This window comes from Pangasianodon hypophthalmus, chromosome 9 (genome assembly GCF_027358585.1).
Source record: "Pangasianodon hypophthalmus isolate fPanHyp1 chromosome 9, fPanHyp1.pri, whole genome shotgun sequence".
Classification (NCBI taxonomy): Eukaryota; Metazoa; Chordata; class Actinopteri; order Siluriformes; family Pangasiidae; genus Pangasianodon; species Pangasianodon hypophthalmus.
The window spans coordinates 18340038-18362485 of NC_069718.1; the positions used below are offsets into that span (position 1 = coordinate 18340038).

A 22448-nucleotide genomic window follows, 5' to 3' on the forward strand; every position below is an offset into this window, starting at 1 on the left:
GTGGGAAACACTGAGTCACTACCAGAGCAGGTAGTGCTCAGAGCACTTTCAGAGCAGGTAACTAACTGGAAAGAATCAGCTGTTTCACAGAGAGTGTGCTTTGGTTCTCTAATCCTTTTCAAGTTAAGTTCAGTAAGATAAAGGAGGGAAAATTGCCTGTGCACCCATGCTCTTATAGGTATATTATAGTTATGTTACTTTGGCTAGCCAGGCTTTTTGCATTATGCTATTGTACTGTCAGAAAAATTGACATAATAAACTATGCAACACATGTTGTATTTCATTTTTCTCATTCTTCTTCTCACCTCGGACATGAGAGACCACATGTACACTATATTTGAGCTATTCGTTTGGCAGCTTATGACTACAGTCAGATCTACAGGTTTCTTGTCTTCCTCATCTCCTCTGCCATAATGAGTGTACTTATTTTATACATCACCAGCTCCCTACTAGGTGCCCATCTGCTTCATGTCAGCGTCTCCTTGTTAACATTGTTGGCCTTATTAGCTATCACTCACTGTGTTATTAACTGGATTTCTGTTAATAAGCAACTCTGGAGCTTTTTCTCCACAAAACGGACTATATAATCTGCCCTGTGTACCAGGGTCATCTTTGGGCCTGCTGCAAAAAGAAGGCATAGACAGGAGAACGCAGGTGTCAGAATCACGAATCCAGCATGGCTAAACTGAGTGTCCACAAAGTACTTTCAGATCAACACAACCCAGTTACCTAAAAAGTAGCAAAAAGGGAAGAACATTATTTGGATAGTCGAATGTTGACAAATGCTATAAATACTATACAATATTATATGTAGACTGTCATAAAGCAGCCTAGTAACTGATTCTCAATAACATATCAAATGATGTTCATTTTAGCAATACGTGAAATGTATCAATAAAGACCACATGAACTGAATTTGAAATTGTGATAGGACTAGCTACAAATTTATAGTCTACGGCCATAAACCATTTTTGTTTTTTTTGATTAGCTGGCTGATGACAGTCACTGACAGATTGTTAAACGTCTGTAGATGGTTTGTTAACGATTTGCGGAGTGTCAGTGGACTATCCATATAAGGTGTTACAAAAAAAGTAAAAAGAAGTTTCAGACTCCACCCCTAGCTCATTTATGAAAAAAATATCTTTTGCTGCTCAAGGCACTAATATTTCATACTTCTCATATTTCAAAGTCACATATATGAAGAATTATTAGAAACTACAGGATCAGGTTTCTCTTTGGGGGCCATGTGAGAAGGGGAGGTGGGTGTATTCTTCAGTAGGTGGTATCATTAACTAGCTGATTTGCATAATGTGACATAATGTCTCAGTGCATTAGTCCTAAGCCTTCCATGCCCATTTTTATGTTGCTTTGATGGAAAAGATTCGGAAAGATTTGTTTAAATTTCAAACTGATATGACTTATTATTGCAAAGCAATACATTTCTTATTTTATATACAATACAAACCATTTTTATGTGTAACTACTCTTTAACAGAATGCAACTAAAACTTTACCAGTGTGACAGAAAGTTTGGTGTCAGAAGAGAAAACTGCATGCTACATCATCTGTGAAACACAGAAGTGGTGCCAACCTTAGCCGTGAATATAATAGCCATTTATTATATTATTATACACTATCTATTGTCACTTTGGTATTATCATTGATTGTCTCTCATAGCGAATACTCCATGCATCCTGTCTTCTCTTTGCTCCTTACTCCCTGGTTTGACAGGCATAAATCAGCTCTCAGTGCAATGTAATCCCTTTTTACCACAGAGCCCTGCAGCTCCTTTTTCTACTCACACACTCTCACCCTTCTACGTTCTCAGGTGTTCAGGTGTGTCTTTACATGCTTCAACCTTTACAGTGATTGCTTCACAATCCATTACCGCCTGCTGCATGGACATGGAGGGAAAAATTGGTAGACACGGAATGAACTGAATGCACAGGATCTGTTCTATTTAATATGTAAGTGCCATTGGTTTAAAGTTTATCTTTATATTGCAGTTACCTAAAATGTAATATTGCACATAACATTTTTGCCATATAATATCTCCTAAATTGTACTTATTTTGTGTGACTGGTGTCTAAGACATTTGCAGTTGCTAAACTTGATGGTTCATTAGTAAACTCTTACAGGACCAGCTTCAGTTCACTGCTATTGCAAGGTGTTTGGCATCACATCACCTGGAATGTTACACGTGTTAAATCTCCACTTGGACTGGTCCCATGATTATGTGGTGTACTATACAAATCTGTTTTGTTTTTGTACAATTATGGAATAAGACTAATGGAGCATGACTCAGGATCAAAATCTCTAAATCGCTAAGCAAGTGCTTAATCAGTTTTACTCTGTAGCTTTTGTAATAATGTGGTCTGTACAGGTTCTTGAAGTTACATGTAAAGGCATTATCTTTCTTTATAGACTTATATACTTTATATGTAAGTCTACAAAGTACTTTTGTTTGGGACCGTTAAACATCATAGCTAGCTCTTAACACATTTGCAGTGCACCACAACTGTCATCATGTAATTTCAAAGCTCCAGGCTATTAGAATGAAATAGAACAGGCCATTTTCTGTGCTGTATTTTATTAGCATATTTTATAGCATAATGTTTAGGTTCAAATATCTGGAAGTATACACTGGAAGCAAGTTTGTCTATGAAAAAAAAAAAAAAATTAATCGTCTTACAGTCGTCTTACAGTGCTACAGTAATGGCAGGTTGGGTGGTGAAGCACTGGGAAGAGGACTGCACTGATGTGTTTTGTGTAGTGTACATAACTACATGCATTGATGCCCACATATGTTGTGGAATTTCACAGTTAAATAGGCAGAAATTATATATTTTGATTCTTTCAATTTCTGTACTTACAGACTTGCCAGAAACTCTGAAATGTCTACAATGTATTGACCCATTTATTGGAATAATTTAAATTCCAGGCACGTCAGTATATGTAAAAAATGCATCACCCCTTTGAGCTGAAGGCTGCTGCAGCTTCTTCTCTGAGGAACTTCTAGGACTGTACATGTTGGGATTGAATTGCTTGAGGCATTGCAGGCAGTCAGAGCTTAATGAACTGCATCTGCTGGAATTTTTGTCAGTGCTTACAAATGGAAAGTGTTGAATAATTTTAAGGTTGCAGTAATGATTTAAGGTTTTAACATAAGGCTAAGGTTTATCTGTTTGTTAAATGAAATCAAATGTTGCACCCCATACAAATACTGTGGTGTACATTCTACATTAATAAATTATTTATTAACAAATATTTGTATTTTTTTTGCTTCTTTCTTCAGCCCCTGGTTTTCACAGCCAAAGCAACAATGGGCCAAAGGTGGATGTCTGCAGTGCTGCTCCTTTGTGAGTATGCTCTTATTTGCTCTGACATTGCTGGAATTTAACAGAAAAATCATTTCAGTATGCCTCATCAGCACAAACATGTGATCACTTGCTTAGCTAGGATGGTTATTTTTGCTGTTTTCTTGCAGGCACTTGCCCTTTTGAGATGTTATTTGTATTATAAGATTTGTTTTTATAAGATTACTTGGTGGAGTGGATTTTGATTTAACCTAACTATTGCCAATTGAACTATAGTCTTTTTCACAAATAGCTTTTTTTGCTCACCTGCATGACAAGTTTATCTCCTATAAAATACACAACATGGTGATGAGAGAGATGTGAGGGCACAGCGCAGAGAGGTGTTGGCTCATTTCACCAACACAACAGCTCAAATATTTGTTCTTTTTTTTTTTTTTTTTTATAGTTCTGGTGGTGCCAGCTCACTTGGAGGAAGAATGTGAGGGGAGCTCATGCAACCCCACCCTGGGTGATCTTATGGTGGGCCGTGCTGCTCAACTCTCTGCCTCATCCACCTGTGGCCTAAATGGGCCCCAGAACTATTGCATCCTGGGATACCTGGAGGTCAGTTCTAAACCACACTATTCCATAATGTTAACTAGATTTTGGGGTTTATTATGTTTTACACACTAAGTTATATTTGCACAATTAAAGTAGAAATATAGCTGCTCACTGCACATATCAGTACAGCCTCCTGCAATTATACTTTCTCTAATTCTACAAAAAAAAAAAAACACTTATATTTCCCAGCTGTGGGCCAGGCCTTTTGCTATGCATAGCAAAAGCATAGCATAGTCAATGGTTATAGTAAATGAATGCCTGCCATGACATAAATTTTCTAGAATAAAAATCCATCCCAAATCTGGCTGTCAGCATCTTAGCAAGCAGCAGGCAGTTTTAACTTGATGTGGACTGAAAGCAATGTGGCCAACCCTGTGTCTGCATGCTACAGACATGTTCAGATCTGCCAGTATGATAGGTCGCTCCTCTACCTAATTTACGCCTCTTTCATTTTGAGCCCCATCCTTCTTTATGCTAAAGTTCTCTGTTTTTGTTGGCATGAAGAATCAACCCCAGAAACAGTTGCTTCAGCAACAATCAGTTGTAGTGATATGAGTTTGAATTCCTCTATGTTTATATACCAGGAATATACAAAGAATAGTTCTAGTTCATACATGCCAACTAATGAAAATATGTGCTGTGTATGCTTTTATACCATGTGTTATATTGTGCTAATTCCAAAAGTGCCATGTAGCATTGATTTTTCCTGTATGAAGCCTGTTTTGGAGAGAAAAATGTGTGACTTCTTTGCATTTAGTATACTCGACAGTTACAAAAAAAACTATTAGAATCTATGACTCTGGTTCGAGCCTGAGCTTGGGTTATTGTCTGTGCGAAGTTTGTGTTCTTGTGTTCAATTTGGTGAATTGGCTACAATCAATTGCTCCTAGGTGTGTGTGTGTGTGTGTGTGTGTGTGCGTGTGTGTGTGGTACCCTGAAATGGACTAGTGTCCCATTCAGGGTGAGTTCCCTCTTCCTGCCCAGTGTTCCATGATAAAATGGTTATTGAAGAGGAATAAATGAATGTTAGTCTTTTGACACAGTAAGGATTTTTCATACATCAAATGCATGTTTTCTTTAGGATGAGCAAAAATGTTTCAGCTGTGACTCAAGGAGCCCCTACAATCGATACAACAACCCTAATAGCCATCGAATTGAAAATATCATTACCACCTTTGAGCCAGAGCGAAAGATGAAATGGTGGCAGTCTGAGAATGGTGAGTCTCCCAATATTTACGCACTGTGTGAGTCAACAACACAATAAATAGCTCTCTTGGAGCTATTTGGACCTAAAGGTCTATAATGATTAGTACCAAAATTCCATTTCAAGTGCCCATTAAGGATACCACAAGCATGAAATATTATAAATGGATCAATCCATCTGCTATTTATTGACACTTCAAACTGTATCTTATACTTCAGGTGTGCATCAAGTCAGCATTCAACTAGACTTGGAGACCATGTTTCAATTTAGCCATTTAGTCATGACATTCAAGGTACTTTTTTCTTTTTTGGGGGTGGGGGGTGGGGGGGTGAGTTGGGGTTGAATTGGTATGTGTTTTTGACTACCACCACAATGAACTGGACCATCATTGTACAGAGTTTCAGACCTGCTGCAATGCTGATGGAGAGGTCAAAGGATTTTGGTCGCACTTGGAAAGTGTTTCGATACTTCTCTGCAGACTGTGCTACACACTTCCCCAGTATCTCAGAAGGCCCAGCAGAAACTATAGATGACCTCATCTGTGACAGCCGCTACTCTGGAGCTGAGCCTTCTACTGACGGCGAAGTACAACCTCTTTGACCATCTGTCCTTTTCATCAAATGTTCAGCATAGTATAATGTGTGTTCTAAATACTGTAAACCCATTACAGGTGGTGTTAAAGGCTTTGGACCCCAACTTTCATATTGAAAATCCATTTGACCCTACTATTCAAGGTTTGCATGTTAAGAAACAAACTTAATATTCAAGTACTTTTGTATCTGAGGGCATACCCTAGCTATAATTTGATGTTATACTGTACATTTCTAGCTTGTATAAAATTTAGTTCAACTACAACACTGTGCAAATATTTATGTGATACAAATGCATTATTTATGCATTAACTACAAATGCATTTTATCCTATTCTATCAGCTAAAGGAACTGAATAAATGTGTAATACAACAGTTTCTGTAAAATATACAGTATGTGCTATATAAAAAATAAATTCCATAAAGAAGATAAGTGACATCATGTTTCTTTGCTGTTAGAGCTCATCACCATGACTAACCTGCGAGTAAACTTTACACGTTTACTCACACTGGGTGATGACTTGTTGGGGCGGAAGAGGAGGAACCCACAGGAGAAATACTACTACGCCCTGTATGAGATGGTGGTCAGAGGGACCTGCTTCTGCAATGGCCATGCCAGCCAGTGTATGCCTGTTTATAACACACGCGGAGATACCTTGAATGAACCTGGCATGGTGAGCATGGCCCCAGTTTCTGAATTTCTATAGATAAGTGAGCATTGGATTTAGCAAACAGTATTACTGACCCAAGAAGTTGTGAATAATTGTTATATGAATGTTGAATGCTAATTACAAATACAAATATACAACTATGCAGTACTTACATATCTAAATATATACTGTGCTTGCCATGTTAGAGATATTCAGGAAAATGAGACCTGGTCTCAAATGCTTTTTTGGCACTGAAAATAAGTGTGGAAGATAAAAACAAAAGTAGCTATCAATACTATGGTGGGAAAACTCATACTGCCTTACCGTATTGCTTTGACACACTGTTTAGTATGGTAGTATGTAGTATCATATGTAACAGGGGCTTTTTGTTCCCAGGTTCATGGGAGATGTGTGTGTCAGCATAACACCATGGGGAACAACTGTGAGAAGTGCCAAGATTTTTACAATGATGCCCCCTGGAGGCCAGCTGGAAGCACTGACCCATATGTTTGCAGAAGTAAACACAACAACAACAACAACAACAACAAAATTAATAATAGTAATAATAATAGCAGTAGTAGTAGTTGCTAGCACTGTAAGAAGGGGGAAGACCTAAATGATTCAGGGGCCCTAGGAATAGTCATGGACAATAAAACATATGACTTATAGGTAAAGATAGTTTTGGTAGGGTTCCGGGACTAACATAAGCTTTTTTTCAGGTCACTCAGGATTTCATGCTGGCACCTGGGCAGTAGTAGTACTTTAGTTGTATAGCACCTTGCATAGCATCTTAGATTAGATGCATTAGACTACAAGTACTTACACTGTAAAAAGTAAATAATAACAGCACATTTTGTTACAGGGTGCAACTGCAATGGCCACTCTGAGCGATGTCACTTTGACCTACAGCGCTACATAACCACTGGGCAGGTCAGTGGTGGTGTGTGTGATGACTGCCAAAACAACCGCATGGGCGCTCAGTGTGAGCTGTGCAAGCCACACTACTACAAGGACCCTCTGCGTTCTCTAAATGATCCTTATGCTTGTATACGTGAGTGTATTTAAAAAGGCAGAAGGCATCAACAATTTAATGTTGTCAGTTACGTATATCAACAGAAGAATTTTTATATCTTACTAAGCTTTATTCTGTGTCTCTGCAGCTTGTGCCTGCCACTCCGCAGGGTCTGTAGATGGTGGGTTGTGTGATCCAGTGAGTGGTCAATGCAAGTGTAAGCAGAATGTAGAGGGTGAGCGCTGTGACCGGTGCAAGATTGGATTCTATAGACTCAGCCAGGAAGACCCCAATGGCTGTCAGAGTAAGAGATCCACTTCTCCTTCTTCTTACACTGCAACATTTTAGCAAGTGAAAATATCTTGAATATAATCAAATTTATCTAGTATTTCCTATTATAAAATTACAGTAAAACAAATAAATGATTATTAAAACTATTTCTTGACTTTTTTACTGATTACAAGCTCTATAATCTTCTCATAAGCTTGAATAATCTTCCATTGGCAGATAATTAAGCATTTATTTATTTTTTTATTTTAAGCATTTATTTCAACAAAGAAGCAAAATTATCTTGAAATGTGTGAAAGAATCTAAATTATTAATTGCTGAATTATTTTAGATTTGATTTATAATTATTTTATAATTAAAAAATGAGATATATCGTCCCATATTCAAGATGTTTTCACAAGGTTTTTAGCAGAATTATGAAAGCTTAAGTGTTTTAAGATTTGGATCCATAAATCTTTTAAATTGCAAACTGAACTACATCCAGGAAGAAATTTTTTCTTTCTATATGATTTGTCAGTAGATAACTCTCTTTGTTGTTATGTGGACATGACCAGGGTGTATGTGTAACTTCTTGGGCACTGTAAGCACCTCCCCATGTGACCAGAACACAGGCCAGTGTATTTGTGACCCCTTGGCCCATGGACCAGAGTGTGACCAGTGTGTAGTGAGTCCCTGAAATCCATTATTCCTTCCTACAAAATGCATCACATTTTTGATATATGTCTGATAAAGATTACTTTCATAGAAAGTTTTATTCATATTTTGCTCTTTTTATTTTTTTAGCCAGGATACTGGGGACTAGGAAATACAGTCTATGGTTGTCTACCTTGCGACTGTGACATAGGAGGAGCCTTCACTACTCTGTAAGCTAGCAGACAACTAAACACTTCTCACAATTTTTTTGATCGTCTGGGGAACCGCAGCACAAGTATGCATGTTTGTATTTCTGTATGTATACTTAGGTGTTCCTCAGATAGTGGCCAATGTCAGTGCAGAGCCAATATGGTGGGACTTCGCTGTAGTGAACCTGCCCCTGGTTACTTCCTGGCCCCTCTTGATTTCTATCTCTATGAGGCTGAAAATGCTGCTCCTCTGGACACCAAATGCTCCTCTGACCTGGTGGGTCACCACAACGGAAATTGCCTATACTTCTACTATTGTGAATTGCATATTTTCTCACATTGGTCACCGCCTCTAAAATTTTGGCTTAAGTTTAATATGTAGGGCTCACACAAAGCATATAGCAGGAATATACAAACAAAAATTATACTTATGTTTCCTAGGTTAGACCCGATGCTTCTCCTGTACCTCCCCTGTATCCTACTGCATCTCGTCCACTTCCATACTGTCCCCCAGGAACCATAGCTCGCGAGCCTACAACACAGTCTTATTACCATCCTGAGCCTACAGTGCAGGAGCCTTATGACCCCTCTGAACCTTCTATATATGAGAATTCTTGGCCTCCTGTAGCATATCAAACTCCGCCTGCGGCTGTCACTCTACCTAGCTGTGTGAACTACTTCAGAAGCAGAGGCTATGATGTTGAGTTCAGGGATGGGAGATTTGTGGTGGTTAAGCGTGAGAGCCGCCGAAAAAGAAGACAAGGCCAGGTACAGTCAGACTAATATACCATTTTGACAAATCTGGCATGTTGTTTAAATTTTAGATCCCTGTATAAAATTGTTGTTTGGTTCTCCAGAGCACCATTCCTCTGCAACCAGGATCCCTCCATCAGGTCATCCTACGACCACGTACCCCAGATGAACCTATTGCTTGGACAGGACCAGGAGTTGTGCGGGTTCAAGATGGCGCAGGACTCCGATTCATTGTCACCAACATCCCGTTAACTCTTAACTATCATCTTATCATTCGCTATGACACACAGGTTTGTATATTTTTGTATATATTGTATATACAGTATGTGTGTTGTACGTGTGTAAACTGAAATTGTTATTATGGCATAATTAGTATTGTGTAGTATACCTGTATATGATTAATAAATAATATATATGGGTGTGTTATTTCAATGTAATAATTTGAATGTGTTTTTTTACTGTATATGTGTAGTACACAGATGATTGGACAGCCAGTGTAAAAATTGTGCCATTAGGATCTCATGATGAAAACTGTCCATTTGATCCATCAGAGAAAACTTTTATGCTTCCTAGCACTAGCAGGTGAGCTGATTCTTGTGATGGCTGTGCCGTGGAGCAATGTGAAATATTTTGCAGTCTTATCCAAACAGGGTCAGTGTGGATGCTGGTTTTCATTCCAACCAAGCAGGAAGGCCACACATGAACTGATTAAACAGATGGAATCAGGTGTGGCTCCTGATGGGTTTGAATAAAATCCTGCAGCCTCCCTTCTGTGTTAATCAGTACACCTTTAACTTCTGTTCAACTAATGCTTCATATAGCAGGTCTCTGTTGCTGTGGCTCTTATTCATTTTCTCTGATATTCTCTGATGTTTCATTACATGTAGGGCAGCCATGTTGGATCCTTCTGTATGTCTCAGCTCTGGCGTGCGGTACTATGTGGATATCACATTCGAAAATCCTGACCCTTACTGCAGCTCACATATTCTAATTGATTCTGTAAGCTGTTTTTTTTTTCATATTTCCACCACCATTGATCAATCATTCACAAATTGAAAAGATACTAGGTTACAAACCCTAATGTGTTTTTGTACCTGAAAAATAATCCTCAGATGGGACTTATTCCAAAGATGGAGTCTCTGCCAAATTTCTGCTCTGATGCAGCCCTAGCTCAGTACCAGCAGTATCGCTGTGTGGAGTTGGGTGCACAGGCAGGAGAACATACCCTCCCTGAGGTGTGTGAAAAACTGGTTGCCAGCATGTCAGCATACATCCATAATGGTGCAATACGTGAGTATCCTACAAATATATGTCATAGAAACATAGCAACACAGAAATAATGCTATCCATATGTGAAATTTCAAGTATAACTAGGTTGTTTCCAAATGATTAGCACATCATCATGCCTAGAAATAAAATATTCAAACTGAGCCACATAACAGCAAAGCTTACTCAGCATTTTATACCATTTGGTACCCTATTCAAGAGATGGCACTTTTGGATCCCAGTCCATTAATAATCACCTGTGTGTGTTTTCCTCCAGCTTGTAGATGTAATCCTGAGGGGTCATTCAGTTCATCCTGCAGTAAATTTAGAGGACAATGTGACTGCAAACCCAATGTGGTCGGCCGCTGCTGTGATACCTGTGCCCCTTTGACCTATGGGTTTGGACAAAATGGCTGCTCACGTAAGTAATACACACTTGTGAAATGTAGAAAATAAGAGGTACAGACAAATGTAGGTGCATAACTGTTGTTTGTACAGGAATTTTAATAACGTGGATGCTTTAAACCCAACTACAATGAGTGGCTGGTCAATATGAACGCATATGACTTCTCCTTCTTCCCCAGCATGTAACTGTGAGCCATCGGGTTCCAAAGCTGAGTTCTGTGACCATAAAACCGGACAGTGCCAATGCCATAATGGGGTCACAGGCCGACGATGTGACGGGTGTCTGCCCGGATACTATGGTTTTCCTAACTGCAGACGTTGCCAGTGTAATGGGCTCGCTGACATCTGTGAGCAGATTACTGGAGTCTGTCTAAACTGCAAGGGGCATTCAACTGGGCCCAACTGTGAAAGGTATGAGTTCTAATAAAATAACAAAATAAAATTGAATTTAAAAAAAAAAAACTAAAAATGTTTGACTCAACAGTAAAGTGAAAACCTACCAAAAACAAACAAACAAAAAACAAAATTTCTGACAGTTGTTTGAAGCTGAAGTGATTTTTAAAGTTTTGCGTGTGTGTTCTCTATTGTCTGGCAGGTGTGTTGAAGGTTACTTTGGTGATCCTGTAGTGAGGGAACCCTGCAAGCCATGCCTGTGTCCAGACGTGAAAGGCAGCGGCCGTTTCTTTGCCCGCTCCTGCAGAAAGGACGCAAATTCTCTTACCCTGACCTGTCAGTGCATGACAGGACATCAAGGTCTGAGCTGTCACCTATTTACACACACTGCTTTAATGAAGCAATAAACAATGTGTCACTGACATTAGTTCCTTGACATTAGTTCCCTAGTTACATTATATCTTAAATAGTATAACCAAATCTAATAGATAACAGCTGCAGCTTGATTTGTCATAGACAAATGTATTCACATGCAATAAACTTACAGTGCTGATTCCTCTCCTTCTTCTTTCACAGGATTACACTGTGATAAGTGTGCACCTGGTTACTACGGTAACCTGCTTTTGCCAGGCGCTACATGCAAAGAGTGTCCCTGCAACAACAACATCGATCCCAATGATGGCGAGGCATGTGATGCTTTAACTGGCAAGTGCCTCCGCTGCTTGCATAACACTTTTGGGCCTCAGTGCCAGACCTGTAAACCAGGATACTACGGTAATGCACTGCTCCAGGATTGCAGAGGTATGGAGTGCATGTTTTTTTAGAATATACCTTTCATTTGTCTTGCATTTACATTTATTAATTAGAATTGTATTGAAATATGATTGCAATGCTTTTAAATGTCTAAAGCAATGCTTAAAGAAAATCCTTTTATATTTAAGAAAAATATGATATGATTAACTATTGCTTCATGTTAAAAATCCTATAAAATAATAAATGCTAAAATCCCAGCATTTCTAAGCTCCCACTGTTGGGCTCTTCAGCAGTAATAATAATAATAATATTAATAATAATAATAATAATAATAATAATAGCAGCATTTGGTTTGAAAGAGCCTTTCTAGATACACAAGGACACTCTACAAATACAGTACTCTGCAAAAGTCTTAGGCACACGCAAAGAAATGCTGTAGAGCAAAGATGCCTTCAAAAATAATGAAATTAAATGTTTCTACATTAAATTTCTACATGCAGTAAACAGTAATAAATGAAACAAAGTCAATATTTGGTGTGATGACACATTGCTTTAAAAAATTAGTAGTCTCAGGTACAATTTATGCAGTTTTAGAAGGAAATTATCTGGTACGTTTTACTGAGCATCTTGCAGAACCAGCCACAGTTCTTCTGAAGACTTTGACTGTCACACTTGCTTCTTATTTTTGCAGCCAAACCCAGCAGCCTTCATTATGTTTTTTTGTCTGAAAAGTGTCTCTTATGTGATATGCTGATGAATAAAATAAGCAAATGAAAAGACTTATTAAGATCTTTCAGTAAGTTAGATGCATATGGAATCATTGGGTGAGTGGAAAAGAATTGATTGAAAAGAATGATTGAAAAAGTGGAATGGAGGTGAAAGCATGGAGACAGAGAGAAAGAGTGTCTCACAGTTTTGAGGCAGCCACACTAAAATCTCCTAAAGGACAAAGAGCAGACTATGCAGTCATGTAAATATCAGACAGTGTATTTTGTACAGTATTCAAAAATTCAGAAACCTTTGATGCATGATGATGATGATATGTTCCCACGTTCTGCTCTGGGTAAGAGCCCTACCATCTAAGTGAAATGATAGTGTAGAGTCTAAAATTAAAGTAAGACACGGCCTGTTTGGGGGTAGTGTATATATGAATCTGTATATCCTCAGCATGCATGTGAAACTGCAGACCATGACATTTGTGATATTATGAGGGGCGTATGTGTAAAATGAGCATCTGCAGGCTAGACAGAGAGTGAAATATGTCTCACCTAAACCTACCAATTAAAACAAACTGTTGTCTGTCAGAGAGATAAGATCGTAACCAGGAGAGGACAGTATAAGGAAAGTCATCAATTTTTAAAAAAAATGAGTGGCCTATTAGAATAGCAGCCCATGGCAGCTGCAGCCAACAAGTCATTTGTAACCAGGACAAGTGCAGTTTCAGTACTATGGTTTGTGCTAAACCCACACCAGAACTCCTCATACAGGTCCTTGGAGGCTATGTATTCTTTGAGCTAAGCTGCTTACCACATGCTTGAGTAGTTTGCCAAGAAAATGCTAGTTGGAAATAGGTTGGTAATTACGAAGCTCCTCAGGGTCAACTACTGGCATTTCAAGAACTGAGGTGATTGCAGACAGTTCACACTGGGGTGAACAGAGCCAGAACTAAGAGAGCCTAAGTTATAAGTGAGCATAATGAAGGAAGTCATAGGATCATAGGAGAGTAGGCATAGGTTCCAGGTAGCAAGTGGTAGCTGCAGATACCCTGATCAGCGTCACAATAGAAATCTCCTCCAGAGGCTTAAAATGGAGTAGATTATGGAACTTACAGATTTTCTCCAGCGTGTGTGTAACAAAAATGATCACACCATATACTTCAATGCCTTTCACATTGTAAGCAGCATCCTTTGGAGATCTTTAAGAATATGAAATTAAATATTTAAAAAATATTAAAATCTCCAAGTAGGGCTACATAGAAAGGCTACATAGAAAAGAGGCTACCCAGAAAAAATCCTCTAGGTGAATATGACATTAAGGGCTGAACTTCTTTGATTTTATGCCCCTGTTTGTGTGTTTACAGAATGCTCATGTGACCGGCAGGGCACAGACGTGACTAAATGCCCACTGGGCAGCCCCTGCATATGTAATGAGGTGACTGGGCAGTGCCCATGTCGTCGTGGTGTGGTAGGCATTCAGTGTGATCGTTGTGAGGATGGATACTGGAATCTGAGTGGAAGGTCTGGGTGTCAGCCCTGTAACTGTCACACAAGCCACTCTGTCAGCAATATGTGTGACAAGGTGACCCTCTTTAGACATACTCATATTGTTGTTCAAAAACACACAGATGTATAAAGTCATTTACACATCTTTCTGTGTATCCAGATTACTGGCCAGTGTCCTTGTGAAACGGGATATGGTGGTAAACAGTGCAAGGAGTGTGCAGCCAATCATTTTGGAAACCCTGACATTCAGTGTATATGTATGTGGCTTAACACTAGAGATACCATTTCAGTGTCATTTTAATTTAATGTCTGTTGTTATTCACTAAATTTATTGGTTTTCGGTATTTCTACTTTCTCCAACTCACTTCTCTAGCTTGCGACTGTGACATGCAGGGCTCTATCCACCCAGGCTGTGATCCTGACACCGGCGAGTGTCTGTGTCGGCCTGGAGTAAGTGGCAATTTCTGTGAAAAATGTGCCCCAGGGCATGATCCGGTCTTCCCTGCCTGCGAGCCCTGCCACCCTTGTTACCATCTATGGGGAAGTAATGTCACAGACATCTCACAGGCTATGGAAAACATGCAGTCTTTGCTCTCTAAACATGGAGGAAGTTTGTTACTCAGCGACAAGCAACACCAGGAAAAGATACAAAAGTTGAATGAGAAGCTTAAGAGCCTGGTTAGCATGCTAAGCTATGACCAGATTAATCTGGAAGGCATGGAGAATTTCCTGAATCAAATCAGGTGCAGTTAGAAAATAATTTTCTAATTTTCTAAAAACTCTGCTGTTCAGTCATTTAATTTACACGAAAGTTATTTGGTCACCCTTTTACTTGTATATCTATATCTACCTGTGTAAATGTGAAAAATGTTATTATAATCTTTCTCATTTATATGTCAGGAACTTAACAGAAACCACAGATCCAAACACAATTATTATCGATCCATCTAAGCTGCTGGAAACTGAAATTGATAACATTTATAATGAGTTCAAGAGGTTATTGGATAATCTGCAAAAGAAAATTAAAGACAGCCAAAAAATAGATCTAAAAGAGATAAATGGTAAGTGTGCTTTAAAATCCTCTCATTCTCCAAAGGATGCTGCGCTGACCCTGTGGAAGGCATTGACATATACGGTGTGATCATTTTCATTACAGACACGCTGGAGAAGATCCGTAAACTTCATACTGACTTCTTGAAAGATGAAGAACGGGTGAAGGCGGCAAGAAATAAGATAGACACTTCCAGGCAGACCCGACAGGACACAAAAAAAGAACTGGCCAAATGCCAGCTGAGGCCCTTGGATGTACTGGAGAAGAAGGTCAAAGGGCTCAGTGTGGCCAAACTTAATGAGGAGGTGAGGGAAAGGAACTCTTACTGACTCAGTTAATAGATATTTACTGTTTGCTACTCACCAACAGATGTCGCCAGACCTTCAGTTGTAAAAAGTACCCAGTACAGGGTGATCAAATGAAAACCTTAACCTTTTTTATTTTACAATTTTTTTTTGCAAACACGTGTCACAAAAGTGTATCATTTTTCTACATAATTTCCATTTCATTCAATGGAAGTGTTCCAGCACTTAACAACTGTCTGGATTCCTCTAGAAAAAAAATCTTTTAAGGTTTTCATTTGACTCACCCTTGTATATCTTCATCACATTTATCAACAATATAAACTATTTTATAGAAGATAGCACACAAAACCGCTTCACAAGCATGTGCTTGTCCTGATGGCATGACAGTACCAGTGTGTGCAAGTAAGGCATACAGATCATGTAACAGAGACTACAATCAGACTAAAAATTTTGGTTCCTGATTTTTATGAGGGCTAGAATTTTAAATACTTTATATGTCACCTTTATATTCTCTCATCATTACTTGAAATAAATATAAATGTTTTTTTTTTTAGATTTTTTTTTACATTAATTAGAGAAACCGATAACAAATTATAACAAATTACCTACTATATATATATATATATATATATATATATATGTATATATATATATATATATATATATAGTAGGTTATTCTTTCTTTACTTATCAGCAGAATGAAACAACTGAACTACAGTCATCTACCTGTAATACTGATGATTAATATGATATAGGGTGGCTGGTTGCTGCTGCTAGTAGTGTTGCTACCTCACAGCTCCAGGGTTCCTGGTCTGAACCCAAGTACATCTGTGTTTAGTTTTGCATGTTCTCCATGTTGCCACATGGTTTTTCTCCTGGTTCTCCAGTTTCTTCTCACCTCCAATAGGTGAACTGGCGACTCTAAATTGCCCCTAGGTGTGACTGGGTATGCAAATGTGAGGGCATGGTGCCCTGAACGGACTGGTTTCCCATGCAGAGTGCATCCCTGCCTTGCTCCCAGTGGATAGGATCCACTCAGGATCCACCACAACCCTGATGTGGAGAAAGTAGTTACAGAAGATGAATGAATGAATGAATGAATGAATGATATGATATGATATGATATGATATGATATGATATGATATATAGGAGAACTAATCCCAGATTTCTGATATGAACGGATAAAAAATAATAAACATTCTGAATTCCGCATTCATCGAACCTGACATGTTTGTTAATGTGCTGTAGATTTGTGGCGCACCAGGTGATGCAGAGTGTGAAAAGTCTGTGTGTGGTGGTGCTCTGTGTGGGAAGTGTGGCGGGCCATCTTGTACAGGAAGTCTACCTGTCGCCCTCAATGCTACAGACACAGCAAAGAAGATCAAAGCAGGCATTCAAAGCCTCCTCCAAAATCTCACACAGGCAGAAACAAAGGCATGATAAATCACACCACACGTGTTATATTTCAAAACATTTTAGCAGCTGTGACTTGATTATTTATATATTTACATATTTACAACTGTTACTCAATGTGATATAGTTACTGACATACTGAGGGAAGAGTGCTGTTTTTTTTTTTATCTTATTTGATGGTATTATAATAAATGTGTTCTGTTTGAATGATTTCTGTTTTTAGATCAAAGACATCAAAAATGTTAATAAAGATGTGAAAACTAAGGCAGACTACATGATGAATAAAATCATCAAGAGCAAGAATAAGTTTGATAAGGCCAAGAATGACACTAAAAAACTTATAGAGAGTGTCAGGAAATACCTCAGCGGTAAGGCGTGTTCTTTTCATTAAGTTTTCTAAACTTAATTGACATTCATTAGGTTTATTCACAAATGTCTTCACAGTCATTGTAGTCTTGACAATAAGAGTTTTTTTGGATTTTTTTTTTTTTTTTTTTTTAAACCTAAAGTTAAGACTTAAGAGTAGATATGTAAACTAAACATTTATTATGATACGCATAAATCTATACTGTTTATACATTTAGTATGATGTACATAAATCTATACTGAATCTATACTTCTTTACTACTCTTGCTGTAGCAGAGACAATGGAACCAGAAGACATTGACAAGGTAGCCTCTGCCGTGTTGGCTATTAAGCTTCCTAGTTCTCCAGATGAGATCAAGAGGATGATCCAGGATATTCAGAAAATGATGGAAAACTTCACGCACATTACAGAAGACCTGAAGGACTTGGAGGACCAGGCCAAATTAGCCAAAGACTTGAAAAATCAGGCTGATGAAATCCTGTAGGTGCATCATCATCATCATGCATTGATCCAACCACAGCAAACATCATGGATAGGTCTTTAAAAATCCAAACATTTTATCCTGTAGCTCATTACTCCCGCTCTTTCTGTTATATTTCAGAAACAGAACTAAGAAGATTGATGTCAGTGACATAGAGAAAGCCCTAAAGGACACTGACCAACTCCATGACAAGATAAAACAGAAGCTGAACAAGACCGAAGACAACAGAAATGTTACCGCTGAATTACTTGACCAGGTAAATATTTTACGTAAGCCGTCTCCTTAAGTGAAAGGTTTACGTTTGTTGTATTAGGTGTACTTTTACTAAAGTTGTCATGAGTATCACTATCATTCCCAACAGAGTGCCACAAAACTAAAGAATGCTGAAGATAATTTAAACACGCCTCGGACCAAAAAGCTCCAAGAGGAAATTGAGGCTCTGAAGAATAAAACGGAAATGAATCGAGCTCAGGCTTTGGAGGCCAAAACTGCAGCCGATGCAGCATTAGCCAATGTTACAGATGCTAACAAGGTCAGTGGTATCAGTTAACAATTTAACACTAACCTACACACAGAGTACTCCACTAAAAGTGCAGTACTCATCTTTAAATAAATACATTGGTAAATGATAAGAAATGTGTAAAATGTCGAATTATTCACTCAATTTAAAAAGTATAAATTCCTACTCTCTCAAATGTTCACTAGCATGACCATAACTCTGACAATGCAAACTAATTGAATGCTAATAGCTAGCTGCTATTATACAAACTGACATGAAGTTTAGATTTGTTAGGAATTTAGATCAACTCATTGAATCTATCTGATTCTAAGGTCAGCTTATGATTGTACAAATATAGGATTATAGAGAAATGTAGTGATGTGGTGTTTGAAAATGTACTAAGTAGAAAATGGAGCTTTTTGTTTTGAAATACTGTAAGTAAAAGTCAAACATATACTTAAAATCCACACTTCACTACAGTAATTGTACTTTGGAACTTTCCAAATCTTCCTGCACTGAAATTTCATAGAAACTGTTGTATATTAATTTGTAAGATGGCAAGAAAATGTTGTGTCTATCTGTTATTCTATTCTATTTTTATATCTACTTTTTCAGGATCTTGAGGAAATAGAAGAACAGTTAAAAAAACTGAGAAACAACACTCAGGGTCTAAATGATACAAGAACTGAGCACCTGAAGAACATAACAATGGAGGCTGAAAATATGGCAAAAGATGTTGAAAATAAAATGAAGCAAATCGAAGGTATGATTTTTTATCGTTTTTATCATTATCATGTGTTTTTTCATGTAACATCTATTCCACAGCAATCAGATTTCATATTAAAGGACTTTTCTGTCACTGAAGATTATTGCTTGCTTATCTTGTGTTTAAAATATGTAAACATTTCCTTCTCCAATTGGTTTCAGTCTTGGAGGAAAGGATTCAAAATGCAGTACAACATAAAATGAATAAAATGAAAGAACTGGAGGTTCTGTTGGCAGAGGCGATGAGCTTGAAGGAATATATTGTTGAAAAAGTGGACAATTATTCGCAGTGTGGCACCTAAGCCTGCAGATGTCTCCGGCTTCACCCCACCCAGATGCAATGCTGTATGTGCAGTCTTGATAACTTTAGCTCTTATTTTGGTCTTGCTAAAAGACAGATTCTTCATTGGTGGTACAGACTTTCTGTGTGTGCTATATTAACCACATAGTATCTGAATCAGTTTCAACACCAAAGACTGTATAGAAGAGAGCAAAAATAATTATCTGTTATCATGCAGATTGTAGAATATTTCAGGAACTATCTATATAGTGATTTTAGTACATTTCTTTGTTATCTTTTGTTTTGTCATAAATAACTACAGCCATCTTAAATTAAGATACTGTTTAATCAGTGTGCTAGGTGGTAGGTTTTTTTGAATATATCTTCTTTGTGTGTGTATATATATATATATTCTAATTCCTTGTGTGTGTGAGCACATTTGGCAATAAAAGCTCTTTCTGATTCTGATATATATTCGTATATTTTAATATGATAATATCTGTAACTCTATTATCTTTTAGAACTTCATGAATAAGGGGTCCTTGTTATTGTAGCATGGCAATTGTCCAGCTTTGCATTCTTATTTTGTGTAAACAATTAGTCAATGTAATAAGATTAGGTGTAAATAACAATTAGTTGTAATAAGATTAAACCAACATTCAGCCTTGGATGCCTGCTGATTTCAAGTGTCTATAGCTGAAGGGCCCAACAATCTCTACCTTTTGTTCTGAGGTGTGAACAGCCAGATGACGACCATTTCTATTCAACTGCAAAATCAGTGATGTCCTTCATCACATTTGATCTTTAGTTACCTTAGCTTACCTTTGCACTTATTTTTATTTCAATTCCCAGTTTATAAGAACTAATAAATACAGTTATAGCAATATGTTAATTACAACATACATTGTTTCTTTAGTGTTTTTGCACAAAGGTCTATATGAGAATTAAATGTAGCTCATGTCTTTTAGACTTGTTGAATAGGGCAGCAAAATCTCAGGACCTCTAAATGATTGAATTTCAGTCTTTATCTCAGGGAGTGAAATTCTGAAGACTGCCCATGAAGAGTGCTGTGTAATTTGGCCCTAAAGCCACGTATTCATTTGATTAAATCATATGAAATTTGTGTTTGCAGATAATCTTTACCACCCACTGAGGATATAGCTTAGCTCCAGGACAAATGGACAGTTTAAAGCACTTGCAACCTTGTGCACAGAATTGTGCAGTAATTTTAGCTTTTCGTAGAAAAGACATTGCATATGGAAGAACCACTTACTGGTAGCTCCTTGCAGAGTTCAAATCAAAAAGATAAAGTTTTGAGTTGGCTCATGTAAGCAATAGAAAGCTATAAGAAATTTTTTTTAACTCGTCCTGTAAATGAATGACAATTTACTCTTACAATTTACCAATTTATAACAGTATACTTGGGTCAATAACTATGCTATGAACAATTTGTCAAACACATTTAGGTAACACAATATCCCCAATTATTTTGTGATTCAATAGGAGAAAAATAGGTAAATGCATGCTGTTAGAACTTAGTAATATCACATCTCACCAGCATCATGTCTCAGTCATGATTTTGGGAGAGTTGTCCTGGATGAACCCTTAAAGCAGATACTTTTAGAAGCTAATGACCCTTATTTATCCAGTGAACCATTTTTTCTTTCTAAGAGTGTTTCTAAAAACTTGTCCACATTCTTGAAGTTTACTTACCTATGCTAGCCACACCTATACAATCACAACAATCACACTGTTGCTGTAAAAAATTGCAGTATTATACATCTTCTGGTTATGTCTGGGAATAGCCGCACCTCCTACATCAGAGGTCTCTTTGTTTTCAGAGAGGGGGAGGAGGAAGAGAGAAGTCAGTGGTTATATTGGGGAGATTGTGGGTACAAATGACTGGGGTTGGGGCTTAGAGCTACATATAAACACCTTAAACCTCTTATACTCCCAAAAACTGTTGGTGGATCTAAAATATCATTGCTCAATTTTGACTCTCACACTGACATAACTTTTAGTAGTTTCGTTGTAGTTACTGAATAATACAACAAAATAATAATCAGAAAAATTCATAGTAGGCCTAGTTACTGAATATTATACTATAACATTAATAGTTAATGTAGTCGAAGTATTAATAAGATTAAAACTTAATACTAATAAGATTAATACTTTGTTCAGCTTTATGGGATTAACTACAAAGTTTTTTTTCCCTTATATCTTTGGAAAAGGATGGAAAAGAATGCTAAAATCAATTTTATTTAGTCAGGAATCAAACATCAAACTACGCAGAAAGAAATGTACTAGCTTCCCACAGCTATCTAATGTAATAACCTGAGGACAACTGCTCAACTGCTCAGTTGTATAAATGAGATAAATCTAACTTTGCTCTGGATAAGGGCATCTGCCAAATGCTATAAATGTATATAGTCAGGGAATAGAAAAAGGATGGGAGTTTTACAAGTTAGATTATTTTTGCTGTTTTTGCTAGGGGCAAGGCATCCTCAGCCATGTAAATATTTAGACACTTGGCAGTAGCAGTTCCAGACTCTTAACAACAACAAAAAATCCTTCAACTTCCAACACAACCAAGACAATATAACATGATACAAAATCTCAGCGTAGCCTCTATTCTCTGAGATTTTGTATAAAGTTAAATTGTCTTGATCGTTCTGTTCTATTCTCTTACTATATACATTTACAGCATTTGGCAGACGCCCTTATCCAGAGCTGTGGGTAGATAGTATGTTTCTTTCTGTGTAGTTTGATGTTTGATTCCTGGCTAGATAAAATTGATTTTAGCATCCTTTTTTTCCCCTCATCCTTTTCCAAAGACATATGGGTAAAAAAAAAATCTTTGTAAAAAAAAAAAAAAAAAAAAAAGAAGAGGGCTTACTGTATTAAATGAATGGAAAAGATTACTCAAATGACTCCATGAAAGCATGACCTCAAATAAATAAATACATAAAATGCTAGTAGTGGTCATTTGTACA

General features: G+C 37.5%; 1 protein-coding gene across 1 annotated transcript; it reads left to right on the forward strand.

Annotated features, from left to right (window-relative positions):
- The first annotated feature begins 1786 nt into the window (after window positions 1-1786).
- lamb4 (laminin, beta 4) lies at window positions 1787-20516 on the forward strand. Its single transcript, XM_026918617.3, has 35 exons — window positions 1787-1966; window positions 3295-3358; window positions 3762-3919; window positions 4998-5133; window positions 5339-5412; window positions 5517-5705; window positions 5791-5854; window positions 6169-6383; window positions 6756-6876; window positions 7222-7410; window positions 7520-7675; window positions 8214-8323; window positions 8443-8522; window positions 8622-8778; window positions 8943-9269; window positions 9359-9544; window positions 9727-9836; window positions 10142-10253; window positions 10367-10544; window positions 10798-10941; window positions 11105-11336; window positions 11521-11678; window positions 11895-12119; window positions 14152-14369; window positions 14454-14550; window positions 14667-15036; window positions 15194-15354; window positions 15450-15649; window positions 16899-17084; window positions 17287-17431; window positions 17703-17910; window positions 18032-18167; window positions 18273-18443; window positions 19026-19173; window positions 19338-20516. The coding sequence occupies exons 2-35, from the start codon at window positions 3322-3324 to the stop codon at window positions 19475-19477; spliced, it is 5538 nt and encodes a 1845-aa protein (XP_026774418.2). The 5' UTR covers window positions 1787-1966; window positions 3295-3321; the 3' UTR covers window positions 19478-20516.
- Window positions 20517-22448: the final 1932 nt, after the last annotated feature.

Excerpts from the sequence above, each read along its gene's own strand:
- lamb4 (XM_026918617.3), top strand. The coding sequence starts at position 3,322 with ATGGGCCAAAGGTGGATGTCTGCAGTGCTGCTCCTTT. Across the intron at positions 11,679-11,894 it reads GTGCATGACAGGACATCAAG|GATTACACTGTGATAAGTGT; the intron begins GTCTGAGCTGTC and ends CTTCTTTCACAG. Across the intron at positions 17,085-17,286 it reads TCACACAGGCAGAAACAAAG|ATCAAAGACATCAAAAATGT; the intron begins GCATGATAAATC and ends TTCTGTTTTTAG.